Source organism: Aptenodytes patagonicus, chromosome 1 (assembly GCF_965638725.1).
Source record: "Aptenodytes patagonicus chromosome 1, bAptPat1.pri.cur, whole genome shotgun sequence".
Taxonomy (NCBI): Eukaryota; Metazoa; Chordata; class Aves; order Sphenisciformes; family Spheniscidae; genus Aptenodytes; species Aptenodytes patagonicus.
This window is the reverse complement of record NC_134949.1, coordinates 10,890,617-10,905,197: the sequence shown is the minus strand read 5'-3', so window position 1 is coordinate 10,905,197 and position 14,581 is coordinate 10,890,617. Positions and strand designations below refer to the sequence as shown.

The following is a 14,581-nucleotide window of genomic DNA, read 5'->3' as shown; positions in this document are numbered from 1 at the left end:
TTTCCATGGCTCCCCCTTTCAACTAGACTTATTAGCGGACAAAATGGAGAAGAGCATAAAATGACTTTAATTGAGTTAATAGCTAGCTCTGTACTGCTACAACAGTAACTGTACTGAGAAATAAAATCAGTTCAGCATCAATTCTTCAAACAAAAGCCCAACACATAAACCTGTCTGTAAGAAGGGTGAGAAAGAGGCTTAGGGTATGTATGCTGTGTATTGGATGTATATTTGTTGCATTTTTATGTACATATAATTCCACAAAAGGCCTTTAAGTTAGTAGGGTCACTTTCAATTCATAAATAATTGAACAGGCAGCATTATACCTTTAAGCTATAGATACTACACTTCATGCCTTAGATACTAAAGGTAAGGATATTTCCTGATTTTTCAAGGATAATTTTCATGTACAATTTAAATTTACTGGAAAGGTAGACAGACCTTCAAAAAAGCAGAGAAAAAAACCTTGATATTTCTTAGTCATTAATGAAATATATTCTACCTGTCAAAGTGAGGTAAATGCAGGACAATCTAACAGGTTAATTGCTTTTAGTGGATTCTAAATACATTTTCATACACATATAAAATAACAGGCAAGTCTTTTCATATAGGTGGTTACCATTCTATATAAGCAGAGTTTTATTACTTAGGTGTGAATTGATCAGATTATTTCTGAAATTTCACAGATGATGAGTTCCTCCAACTGATTGGGTACAATAAGAGGACAAAATACCTGTTAACTACATAATTGATGTTGTGATTACATATCTGGTTGTTTTAACCAGCTTAAATTGTCCTTTCATACTCTTTCTCACACTGTGGCACTATTTTTGCAATATTAGCATAATAATTTCTGTAGTCTTTCAGTAAACTGAACTAAAGAACTCCTATGAAAAATCTCCAGATTAAAAAAAACACAACCAAAACCCAAACCAAAAAACCCTACAAAACCCCAAAACAAAACTAAAAAACCAAGCTTAATGAGTTCTCTGCACAACCAGGTACCACACAAACACATACTAGCAACATGGAGGAGGAAGTATGGAAGTGGGGAAAATTGTCTGTGTGTTTTGGCTGTATTCACAATTCTCCAATGTCCTCTGTCTTTCTTTCCTGGCTTGAAATATTGTCTTCAAGGAGTTTGAAATCTGACTGTTAATTTTAATTTCTAAGACATTTTCAGAAACTCCTAATGTATGCAAACTTTCAACCCAGCAGGCTTTTGTATGAAAAACAGAACTAGGTCCAAGTTGCTATGTTTCTGAAGTAACCAATTTTTTTAAAATAACATTAAACATCACCTTGAATAAGCACATGGGCCATGAAGAGTGATTCTTTTAATCACAAAACAAAACAGCATGGTTTGCTTAATAAGACCCGCAGCTCTTAAATCATGAGCACTATTGACTGGAAGGTAAATTTGAAAATAAATTGCATAATCTTCTTGACCATCAAAAATTCCAATACATAACCAGATTAAAGAAAATCATCTCCTTTTGAATATTGCAGAACGCCTTTAAGTTCACGTAATCAATTAAAAGAAAACGAATTGTAACAGAGATAGAAATACAATTTCCATGGAGCATACACAGATCATAAAACAAAAATTTGACTAAAATATTTCTATAATTCTTTAAATTATTACAGTTAAAATTCATTCTAAACAAATACAAAGAGAATGCAATTCCTCATTTTACTGCCTATATACTTCTCTGTCTTGCTTATGTAAGTTTGGTGTAATTAATCCAAAATATATTTTTTGTTCTTATAATACTATCATTATCTTTTGTAAAATAAATGAATATCTAAAAGTTACTGTTTATATTGAAGAAATTTTACCTGGAGCAGTTTATACAGTCTACAATCCCACCAAAGGATTTATCATCATTTTCAAAGAAATACTGAGTTTGCTCAGTGATACAGCTCGTTTTAGGCAGGGCGGCACTGAAATCATCATCTTCCATATCAGCTGACAGAAAGAAGAAAATAAATAAATAAACAATGACATTTTTAAGTCACAGACGCAATGGGGTGATCCAAATATGGCCCCCGGCCTAGATTCTTACCTTCTACTTCACTCAAAGTTGACTCTTTAACATTCTCTTGACTTACCTGCTTCAAGGAAACGTGGAAAAGTCAAGCTCAAAAACAGCTGCTGTAAGATAGACCTGAACACAAAAAGACAATATGTATTTATTAAAGGCTCTTTGCCTTCTTTGTATTTTAATAGATCCTTAAAACCCACTCAAATAAGAGTTATTAACAAAATCATCACGGCTTATTATGCTTTTGTCAGTTATTAAAGCTGTGTTTCTTTAAACCTTACAGTTTTCTTTTCACACTTTCTCCCAGGTCTTCTTTCACACTAATCTTTTATTCTACTGTTGACATTTGCCATCATTTGTGCTTATAACTCACATAATGGAAATGTTATCATGCCATCCATGTCCTCCTTTTATACCTCTGCGGGAGGTGGAAGAGGCATGTTGGCATTCCTCTAACACTTAAACCAACCAGAACTCCTTTTGAACACACTCAGGAAAAATGCTCCTGGATCAGATACTTCACACTGATTAAGGTTCATTAAATTGCTGAGAAGGAGACGAACACTGGAATATTACAAGTATATTATAAAAATCGTTACTGTGGCAGTTGACTTTTCAAATCATCTCTATTCCTGCTCTTGCTGTATGGAATATATTTTCCTCCTAGACGCTGCCAAAACACTTAGGCTTAAAGAGCTCCATTTATTTCAATTTTTTTTTTCACTCATGATCACATTTTTCCTATTTTATTTACTTGAAGCAAGTACCAGCTTGCCATATACATGGCCCCCTTCTCCTCTACCAACCTGTCAAAACAGGAATTGTAACAGTTACATTCCTTGACTCCCTGCGATTCACATCCACAGCTTTGTGCCTTGAATCATTAGATGGATAGTGCACCAACCGTCATGGATGAGAAGAGACCTGATGCCATTCAACAGTGATGCAATTTGCTGACAGAAAACAGTAATCCTTCATAAGGGCTTATCACAGAATTTACAGGGAACTGAGTGAAAAAGGCAGCCTGGGAAAACTGTAAAATCTTCTGAGTTAAAAGAGCATGAAGGAGAAATGATATGTACTCTCTTAACTAAATGCTGATGTATCCCATATAAATTTTGAAAATTATCACTCACACCTTTATCCCACATTGTTGCCTGAAACACTATAGTTTTCTTTAATAACCTAGTTTCTCTTATTTCCCTGCATTTGCTTTTGCCAGGTGCCTCACTGAATCCATTTTAGGTCAGCGCTTTTCACTCTACTTGCTTAATGGCCTTCTCTGCCTGCTTCTGACCTAGATTCCATTAAAAACATGTCCACAGAAAGTACTTTCATGTGGTGCTTTCAAGTTAAACATCACACAAAATAAACCTCAAGTCTAAATTGAGTCCAGACCACTGAGTCTGATTTGAACACTGATAAACTAAAGTTTCTCTGTTTGAGAAGAGCTCAAGTTTCTCTTCTGGATTATTGCCCATCTCCAGTTTTTGAGGCTTGCTGTTGTCCAAGAAAACCAAGGTTTTTGCTGTTGCTGTTAACAAATGTAACCAACAATAAAAGCCAACATACAATCTTCATAGTGCTATCCATGAGAAAATTACTAGATGTTTGTTCAGCTGCTATATATTTTAACTCTTAGTTTCACAAAGTAGGTAATTTATTCCAGCTTGATAATTATTATAAAAAAATAAGTATCATGAAACTTTAGAAAAAGGAACAGTCTCCAAAGGTGCAATTCACACCAATGCAAAAGTATCAACTCAGTCCCAATTACTTATCCCAATGTAGTGCTGGAGGAAGTAGCTGATAGGGGTGTCTATCTACATGGTCTGAAATAGGTAAAATTATTTCTGTGGCTATTATTGATAATGCACAAACCAAAGTCAAAAGAAAAGAAAGTGCCCAAATGGATCTTTAGTTTTAAAATGCATCCAGTATTCTGATTGTGAAAGATAAACCGAATTACTGCTGATTTCCTGCCTCTCTCAAGGTCAATCCCAACACTCCACAACAGTCCAAATATACCAACTTTTCCCCTCAGCTATAGAAAATGCTAAGACAATGACTATAGATTTATCCAAAATGCTTTATATATATTTGCTTCCTTGAAATAGTTCAATAGTGCTTTTCACATTCCATTTCAAAGAACCAACTAATAATTATCATGAGAACCTTTAACTGAACTGTGCCATCAGATAACACATTGGTTATCCTGCAGTCTGAAGCAAGACTTCTTTACATTTTGTAATAGAGAAGCTTCATGCGTTTTTTGTAAAATGATTCACTGAAGAGCAAACATGGATTTTCTTAAGACTTCTGCTAGAGAAAGGGAAAGATGATATTCTAAAATATGGAACCAAGTGATCAATAATTCTAAATGTAATAATTTCACCTGAACCTTCACACCTGTCAATCAGACTTAGACCATTAATCCGAACTCTACTTCCTGACGCTGATTTTGTAGAGTCAGAACACACAATCATAAAACCTGGCAAGAGTAGTTTTGAGTTCAACTGTTGACAGAACACAATTTTCCAAGGAGTTTGGAGACGTAGCTAAGAATTTTTACCATGAGAAACTGCAGGAACAAAGGGTTCAGAGCAGTTTTATGGGGAAAAAAAAGACCAAACAGTCTCAACCTACTGAATAATTCTAGTTTGGAAATATAGATTTCCTACACACTTGTACTTACCAGGCAGCTGCTGAAGCCCACCATCCTAGATGCAAAATATCTGTTATCGTAGGCTGGGAAAAAAACAACAGAGATTATGTTATTTGTATAAACACCTACAGACTTTTAAGGGAATGTCAGTCACCGCACAAGGGACTACTGACCACATAAGCAGAACGAAGTCCAGCTCCTTGCTTTGGTTCTTCTTCGGGATCGCAGACCGACTGATAGTCATACGACTTGTTAAAGGCATACAGGGACATGTTAATCAGGTTTCGCATCAGGCCAGGATCAATTTCACCAAAGAATCTTCCAATCTGATGAGGGAGAATATACGGAGATAAAGTATTTCCAAGTATTTTTCTCATAAAAAAGTAAACAGTTGTGACTTTTCCCCCCCAACATTTTTTTTTCCTCTACACAACTCATCTGGTTGTGCTGCTTATGTGTTTATTTCTTTGTTTGACTATTTCTCTCCCAAAAGCTTGGTTGGAGAACTCCAGTTAGACCGTAATTGCTACACACACTATCAATGAGACCACCCTGCTTGGGGAAGAACAAGAGGAATATGAGAAAGAAGGTGTGTGAATGCCATACTACTTTCCCTCACCATCATAGGTCCATCGGCAGCCTACCAGCCTAAGGGCAGAGCACAAAGAACGCAACTTGGTAGAAGTATGGCATCCTGAATCATAAATAAGACTGTGAAAAAGAGTAACAAAATAACTGGAATTTCTGATACAGCAAAATTTTTGTGATTTGGAAATGTTATTCTTAGGGTAAGTTGAGAGTAAAATGTTATTTTTTTCTTTTAAAACTTCTTCCTATTGTTTTTCATGTTTTGCCCTTAAAAATATACATACCTGTTGTGTATATTCATCCCGATTTGACATCAAAAGAAATCCACCATCATCAAGGATAACACAGTCCACATGCTATTGTAAGAAAGTAAAATATGTTTTGCAGAAGGATTTGTCAAGATAACACTCTGTGAGAAACTATTTTTTATTCAACACTTCAGAATTATCTTCAAATCTATGTGGCTCAGGCTAAATCACAACCCCATAGCCAAGGGCCAATATTAAGCTATAATAAGTAGCGTTATCAGTACTACAAAAGTCTGTACAGATCAAAGGCTTATTTGTGGCTTAATTTCATAAAAGTTGTTTTGTAAATTCTTATTTGCTCAATACTTTGTTAGCTCTAAGAGTTCTATATCCTTATTAAATCTGATTATAATTGAATCTTAACTCATAATAAGGGACTACAACTTCTCGTGTGCTTCAGCCATGCTTAAAGTCCTTTTCCATTTGCAATTTTAACGGTAGAAATCTTAAGGGCAGACTCTCAGCTTGCTAGTCATGATTATTTTCACTTGCCAAGGATTGTAGTGCGTTTCTTCCAGGTGTCAGGTGCAGGACTGGGAAGCCCACTGGTTCCCTATGCTTTGCACTTTGTAAAAGATCCTTGCAGTCAGAGATTGGAGAGAGAGCAGTGAGGCCAAATAGATAACCTTCCAGAGTACCCTTTTTGCTGTAGCTCTTATATTTAATGATCTTCACACTCCACAAAAGAGCTCATGGAAGACTTAAGCAGAGAAAGCTTTCAAGCACATGGCAGAATCTGATACTGTGATAGCCCCTGAAGCTGTGCTCTCCTGAGTGCTAGCAGAGCTATGGGATCCCCAAATCCTGAATGGGCTGGGAACAGAGGAAAGGAGGATGACTAATGACTGTTGAAGGGCACATCACGTACTCTGGTGCTTTTCAGTTTGTATTTACCCTTCTCTATGGTACTCTTCTTCTAGATTTCTTTTTCTCAGATTTTTTTTTTTTTTTTAATTATTACTCCCTTTCCTCAGGATTCGCCTCTCGCTTTGAAAGTTACCATTATCTTTTTCACACATTTTTCTTCACATCATTCTCTATTGCTTTTACTCTATTGTGTTTTTTTTCTTGCCTCTCATTCTCATAACCTCATTGCAATAATTCTTGAACAACCACTTCACCTGACTTTTATACCCTCTTTCACTCCCTCCCCTCCTAATCTTCATCTCTTTCTCAAGACACAAATGACTAAGTCCTGTTTTCTGTAAAAATAATAATGATAGAATAGCTGTCTTAGATAAATCTAAAGAGAACAGAGTGAATTTTCATAATCTGCCAGATATTCATAAATTGAACATATTCTTACCATACTGTTTCTCTCACAGCCACAGATTTCACTGTTGCACTAAAAAACAGAAGTACAGTAATCTTCAGAAAAACATTTCAAAAGAAACTGTATTTTGCAGTTATATTAATCAATCAAGACAAGAACAAGTGATTTGATTTTCAACATCTGTATATCAATCGAAATTAATTTTGAGTGTGTGTCGTTTATTACAAATATCTCTGTGAAGAACCTGTACTCAGTAATTATCAACAGCACAAGCTCTACTGTCTTTCACAAAGTCCCTGGTACACCTCCTTTTTTGAGAATGCTCAATACATGAGAGAGAAATAGTTTGGAGGACTTGTCAGGATGCCAGTGTTGTGAGTATAAAATAAAAGAGAAAGAACGTGTGCATTTCCATGTGTTTGGGGTATGGAAAGAAAACCCAGAAAACATGCTGCCAAGTATCTTTTTTGACCATGAAGAGCTTCACCAGTCTCAAAGCATGGGAATCCCATGTGAGAAAGGAAGCCCACCACCTCCAGTTAGCGTTTATGGCTTTGATTGCTAACGTGTTTTTCTCTTTTTCTTGCAATATATGTATACATACACACATAACTGTTTCCTTGCATTATGTCCTGAGCAAAACAACTACTGGATAATGCTGCAGTCATTCATCTCAAATTAATTCTGAGGTATTCCCCTTTCTTTCTCTTTTTCAGTTACGTATTTTTGTCCTTAACTGTTCTGACATTTAGGCAATGCATTTTGCATTTCAACTATAGCTCTAATACCTACAACAGCCAGACACTGTTATTGAATCCCTTAGTATACAACCAAGCAAGCAACATTGCCTCATCCAATTGTTCCACAGTTGTCTCATTTTGTGCCTCTCCTTTCCCAATGCACTATTAATTCCTTAGTTTTCCCTTCGATTTAGCCTTTCCTCCTTCCCATTTACACCTAAGCATTAGATGTAAGGAATGAAAGGCTTACGCACCTATTTCATTAAGTTCTGCTAAAATGCTGTGATGTTGGTTGCAATATAAATCCTTACTGTTCACTGCTTACCCATCCTCCATATTAAATAAAAATAGATTAACTTTTTTCCCGTTTTTTTTTAAACCAATTCTTTTGCAGATTTTATTCATTGCTACAGCACAATCTTAGTAGGGAGGCTACTGGCCGGAATATGTCATTTTTCTTTGTCTTTATCCATGTTCTATAATTATGAAAGTGAGACACGTACAAAATACAGCCTGTTTCAACATAGATTTATTTTGTGCATTTGGATGATTTAAATACCACAACTACTTGGCAACTACACATCAGTGTGACTCTGGCACAAAAAGCTATTAGACCTATTTGCATCTGAAGCTTTGAGAAATGCAAATAAAGTTCAAAAAAGACTTGGTCAATTGCTTACCAGGCTCTTGATTGTGGTTTTTGTGAAATTTTCCATCCAGCTGGTTGCGTCAATTTTTATTCCAACAACTAACAAGAAATACATGAAAGTCTTTTTTAGTAAAATTAAAAAAAAAAGGTAACTGTAGAATCCTAAAAAAAAAAAAAGGAAAAATTATAATAACATCTAAATTATTAAACTGGAAAAGGATAAAATACGAGTTTTGCTCAGTTGTCTGACCACCAACATCCTTCATGAGACTAACAAATTAAGCACTCTTACTCAAACACAGCCAGATCTTTGGCTTGATTTTCACTAGCAAGATTAAAACAGTCTCAGAGAAAAGAATGTTATATAAAGTAAAGTTCGTTTGAAATCTCAATTAAATTTCTAATTCACTATTGAGCAAAAACCAAATAACTAATGTATTTAGAGTTTCGGCACCACTCTATCTTACCTGCTGGTTTCAGAAGCTTCCCATTAATTGTTATTTCCACAGCCTTGCTTACCATAATACCTGTTTCATAGCTATTGGCACCACTTTCTGAGAGTACAGAAGGGGGGGAAAAAAAAAGGTTAGGGTGATATAAATGTCTCTTCCTCTGAAACTGAAATTAATGATTATTCAAATACCCAGAATGATTAAAAAAAAATCCTTATTCAAAAGCACTGACCCAGTTGTACCATGCATTTATCACCTGTAATAGATCACCAACATCTGGATGACTAAGACGAATACTTTTGTTTACTTCTCTTCCTTCAATTTTTTTACACGTTTTCACTGCTTCATAAAGTTACTATAGCCTTTTTTTTTTTCTGCAAACAGAGCCATGAATAGCTTTACACATGTGAGCAGCTCTGTTAAAACCAGGATCAGAGCCAAAGATTTCATCCTGCTGTCATCTGTGTATTTTTCAGTGCAGGCTATACTGACACCACTCACTAACCAACAATTACTTCTCTGACGGACTTCAGCCTGTTTTCAACACTGCTTAGTATGTAAAAACAAGTTAAAAGTACATTCCCTGGAGCTCTTTGAGGAACAACAAAGGCTTCAGGGAATTTAGTTAATTACCTTGTTAATATTTTATTGAGAAAAGATGCAATAAATAAGTATGAAATAACAGCAATAAAAGATCCCATATGTTTAAGAGAGGAGTATGTCATTTGCGGTAGCATCTGCTTTTAGACGAGCTTCGCAAGGTTAATGCTGCACACATCAGTAACAAGCACTTACTATTGTGCATATATAGGTTTTAAATATCACAGTATTTCAGACAAACTGGTTTTGGTGAATAACAGCAATCTGAAACAGAATTCAAAAGCAAACTTGAAATTAAGCAGCAGTGCAGTGGACAGAGTTGTGGACTCTGGACCCTTATACCAGCTCTTCCAAATTAGGTCTGGTGCTGAGGAAGTATACAGAACTTGGCTCAAATAAAGCTTTTTTAGGTAATGTTATTGTCCCCGAGTGCAATTTTCTTTCACTTCCTTTTAAAATAATTCTGCCAAAGCATCTTTGTAAAACAGTGTTTCAGTATAATAAATGAACACCAGTACTCTGCATGTTTTCAGCTTTGTTAATTCTGAGCGTCCAGGGCCACCACAGTCGATGACAAATTATGATGTGCCTTGCTTAGTGCCCTCCTAGCTACCTTTACCTTAAGAATGAGTGACCTCCCAAGATGTTTTCCTTATGAAGTGTCCCACTTGCATCCTTTGTCAGTGACCTCAACTGGTATGGGAAACTTCCACAAGTACACTTATATTGGACTAGCTAGCTCTGACATTTCAAAACAGTGATGACTTACTGTTGTAGTACGGAGCTGTGAAAATATAGTTGTCATTATCTAAACTCCGTTTATAGAAGCTGACTTCATAAGTTTCAGCATTTTCCAACCAATCTTCTCCTGCCCTAATCACAAAAAAATAGTGATCGAAAAAGATAGTTAGAGTCTCATTAAAGCTGTGCTGCAGGGGTTTTTTTTATGTTTCACAGTTGGAAATAATGTGAGATTCATTCACATAGTCCTCAGACTTTGTCAGCTTTCACTGGTTAACTGCCAGGTGTAATTATTAAAAAAAACTTGGGAAAAAAAAAAGAAAATAGTATTCTTGGAACAACATGGATCTTGTCTCATCATTTTTAGATATATTGAGACAAATATAACTGCAACACTATTTACAGAAAAATATAAACAAACTTTGATGGCACATGCTACCTCTTGAGAAATCATCCCAAAAGTTTTTATATCATCAATAACACCAAAACAGAAAAGAAGCTGATTTCAGTAGTAAAATTCATTGCCATTTTCCCATTTTGGGGAAACATAGACTAACCTAAGAAAACAGATAAATTTGCCATTTACCAGTATATCTGTACTGGTGCCCTCACTATTCCCAGTCACTGATGGGGATGTCTAGTTTATTATATGACCGCTTTCACATTCCCTTTTTGCCCTCTGGTAATGACACATTTTTCTCTCTCAAAGTGCCTGGACCATTTGGTCTGCTCTTATTAGTCTAAAAAAAAAAAAAAAATCACCTACTGCTTTACAGTATTTGCAGCCTGCCAAACAAATGAGTGCTTAGGAGTAATTAGGGATTAGCATGGCCCCACTACTACTACAAGGACACTGCTTTTACTGCTACTCTGCACTGATTAGAAACTTGGATTATAAGGACCTGCTATGGAAATAATGTTACAGATCAGTTTCAAGCAGTGACACAGGTAAAATCAAAGGAAACTAAGACATTCCATTCATTTCATAGTTATCAGTACAGATTAGACTGTAGGAGAAGTTGTTTTTCATTCAATAAAACCATTAATTAACCTTTCACCCTTTCAGGTTTCAAAATTATCATATTATAGTATTTTATAATAATTGTTACCTTTTTGGGAACACTCTAGTAATTCCACCATCCGTAACAACAAATTGTGCAACAACACCATCACTGTAAACAAAAATAAGATTTAAAATGAAAACTGACTGAAATTCTCACAAGTTCCTATGTCAAGGGTTGCCATTAAAGTGCATAACCATGATTAAATATCTATCCTGTGTAAACACTAACTGTATATCTGTATATACACACACATATTTTATTATCAAACTTTGAAATGCATCAAAAAAAAAACCACAGTCAAGAAAAAGAATACTCACAGAGACAGTTTACTCCAATAATTTTGGGCAAGTTCATTTGTAAATCCTGCATCCAGCAAAACTCTAATGACCATATCAGTATTACCTATCAAAAGAGTCAAGACACTCATCTGAAACTATATGACATGGAGTTTCATTAAACGGCTAAAATGAAATTCTGAGTTGTCAAGATGCTACAGCCACAAAAATGAGGCTATTTCTATTAGACATACTGTCTAACTTCAAATTACATCAAGTACTTACTGTTAAATAGATTGCTCTGACACTGTTGACTTCACTTAAGCTTTTCCTTCATCGTATCCTAAAAAACTATCTCTGTGTCATAGGAATAAGCAGGGTGATAAGGGTACAGGTCCCAGCTTTGCAAAGCACCTATGTTAAATTTGGAAATTAACCTATTTTTAAAGCATGTTTCCATTCAAACACTTTTTATCTCAAGTGATGCAATGAAACAACACTTAATTCTTAGTTATACTTACTCTTCCGTGCTACAAAACTGGAGATAATTCAACTACAATAAAAATATATTTAAATCAGTTAAGTCTCAGCCTCTCAAAAAAAACCATTTGCCATCTGAAAATGGGTACAGGGAAATAAGCTAATTTTGCATTATTAGCTTAGATGGACATGTAATTTTTAAATATCTTTGAAAAGATGGTTTGAAGTCAGTGCTTCTCAAGCATCTTTTTCAGTACACCTTTGCAAGAGAAAGTTCTAGGAATGATCAACAGAAGTAAGCACACACTTTAAAAGAGGTTTTACCACTACAGAAAATAAAACAGCGCTAAACTGGGGCTGAATAATGTAAAGGGAAAATCTGTCTCTTGCTCTTCAGTGTCACACAGTAAATCAGTGTTGGTAAATCAGTTGTTCTGTGACTGGAACCTGCAGCTCTGAGTTCTGCCAAACCCCAGCTGCTCAGCCTTGCTGAGGAGAATGAAAACTCCTTCTGGGGAAAAATAAAAATAAAACACACCAACTTTTCTTCAGTTTTGCTCCATAGAGAGCCATGACATGCTCTGTGCTTCACCCTAAGACTCAGATTCCAGAAAACTGATATTGACTTTTAAAAAAAAAAAAAGCCCTAATTCAATCTGTTTTCACAAAACAAATCAATAGGGACATGTATTTGGGTACTGAAAAGCTTCATAAGCTTTAGCTAAAAGGCTTTTTCATAAAATCCACTGAAGCCTGAATGTGTGAGCATGCTATGCACAGAGCCAGCAGCTCTGATTTACCAGCAGGAAGCACTGTCTCATTTCACCTTAATACATTAATTTAATTCTCATTAGATATGTTTACATGGCTTAGCTAGATAAACCTCTTAAACTGCATCAAATCCCACAGACTCACCTTCCCTATTCACATGCACAATGTCATAGTAGAGTATGTAATATAAGTTAGGGTACTGTTTTAAAAATATTTCTTCAGCCGGAAGTAATGACAAAACCCCATTAATTAACGTAAGGATGAAATTTGGAGGGCCTTGCTGCATTCACGTTTTCCTAGAAATTAAATTCAAATTGTGTCTGAATATAAATATCAAAATATGTCTCCTGGAGTGACATTTATCTCTGCTAATATAGACTTCTAATATTTTACTGGATGCATCTTTTGTTCAGGATCCCCTTGTACTGCATGCACCCCCACAAAGTGAGACTTGCTTACTTACATAAAGCGGATGTCTTAGACAAGTAGGGTGAATTGCTCTTACTGTCCCCTTAGTAACAGCAGAGGTAGTTGTCTAACTTCCTGGCTAACTTCTAACAGGTTAAAGTTGGATGGGGTGAGTCAAAATATAACAGGTATTAAACTTACAGTATATAGATTATTTTAATTTGGGGATTTTACTAGTTATTCCTTTTGAAAAACATTTTTAGCTGAGATAATTTCCATAGCCACTGTTTCATTTAGTCAACATTGTTTAGTTATTCAGGAGACTATTTTTAAAGTAACTTAATTATTAGAAAAAAGAAGGAAAAAAGTGAATTTTGTTGTGGATTCCAAAATGAAATATAGCAATAATTTGATAATGTTTTGACATAATTACTTACTAAGCCCTAGTGTATACTACAATATCACTAAATGTGTCCTAAGTATTCGCTTATATAACTAGTGAATATTAAACTAGAATTTTCATTTATTAACTGGTTTAATCATTTGAGGTGAATGCTTTCATTTCCAAGATTGAGTCAAGGGACTCAATCAAGTAAAATTTCAGCCAGTCAGCAATATGTCAATGAATAAGATCACTCTATTAAAAACAACAATAAACACCCATACGTACACACAAAAATAGCCTTTTGTGAGAAGATCTCATATCTAAGTGCACATTCCTTCAGTTACACGGTCTAGCAGAGAGGTTCTTACTGAACTGATCAGTGATCCCTGAGAGCAACAGGTTAAAAAGACTCGGGGAATGCAAGACAAAAAAAAGTTTATTCCAACTGTTTAGAAATTATTAATAAAGCTAAACAGACTTGTATGCGTAAACAAACAAATCCAAACATTGAATTTTTCATGAGAACAAGACTTTAATACATTACTGATGGTTCGTTCAAAAGCGTAACTCCATTTATTTTAAACAGAGTTTAAGGCCCAATTTCTAAACGTGAATACCTCCCCAAAGCCCAGTGCTCACCACTGCGGCAATTACATGAATCTTTGGTCTTAAACAACTCAAGCCCAAGCAAGATCTCCATAATCAATTTGTGAACCCACAATAGAACTTAGAATCATAGAATCATAGAATCATTAAGGTTGGAAAAGACCTCTAAGATCATCGAGTCCAACCGTCAACCCAACACCACCATGCCCACTAAACCATGTCCCTAAGCGCCTCATCTACTCGTCTTTTAAATACCTCCAGGGATGGGGACTCCACCACTTCCCTGGGCAGCCTGTGCCAAGGTTTCACCACTCTTTCAGTAAAGAAATTTTTCCTTACATCCAATCTAAACCTCCCCTGGCGCAACTTGAGGCCATTTCCTCTCGTCCTATCGCTTGTTACTTCGGAGAAAAGACCAACACCCACCTCGCTACAACCTCCTTTCAGGGAGTTGTAGAGAGCGATGAGGTCTCCCCTCAGCCTCCTTTTCTCCAGGCTGAACAGTCCCAGTTCCCTCAGCCGCTCCTCATA

At 35.7% G+C, this 14,581-nt stretch overlaps 1 protein-coding gene across 8 annotated transcripts in view; it reads right to left on the bottom strand.

Moving 5' to 3' along the window:
- CACNA2D1 (calcium voltage-gated channel auxiliary subunit alpha2delta 1) overlaps positions 1-14,581 on the bottom strand; it is a 434,729-nt gene that overhangs the window by 18,734 nt on the left and 401,414 nt on the right. For all 8 annotated transcript variants that reach the window (XM_076360363.1, XM_076360445.1, XM_076360724.1 and 5 more), the window contains 11 exons: positions 11,443-11,527; positions 11,171-11,233; positions 10,090-10,193; positions 8,736-8,822; positions 8,300-8,367; positions 6,913-6,951; positions 5,583-5,654; positions 4,884-5,036; positions 4,741-4,793; positions 2,113-2,168; positions 1,840-1,969 (listed from right to left, as the gene is read on the bottom strand). In XM_076360363.1, coding sequence (XP_076216478.1) covers positions 1,840-1,969; positions 2,113-2,168; positions 4,741-4,793; positions 4,884-5,036; positions 5,583-5,654; positions 6,913-6,951; positions 8,300-8,367; positions 8,736-8,822; positions 10,090-10,193; positions 11,171-11,233; positions 11,443-11,527 — 910 coding nt within the window. The remainder of the gene's footprint in view (positions 1-1,839; positions 1,970-2,112; positions 2,169-4,740; positions 4,794-4,883; positions 5,037-5,582; positions 5,655-6,912; positions 6,952-8,299; positions 8,368-8,735; positions 8,823-10,089; positions 10,194-11,170; positions 11,234-11,442; positions 11,528-14,581) is intronic.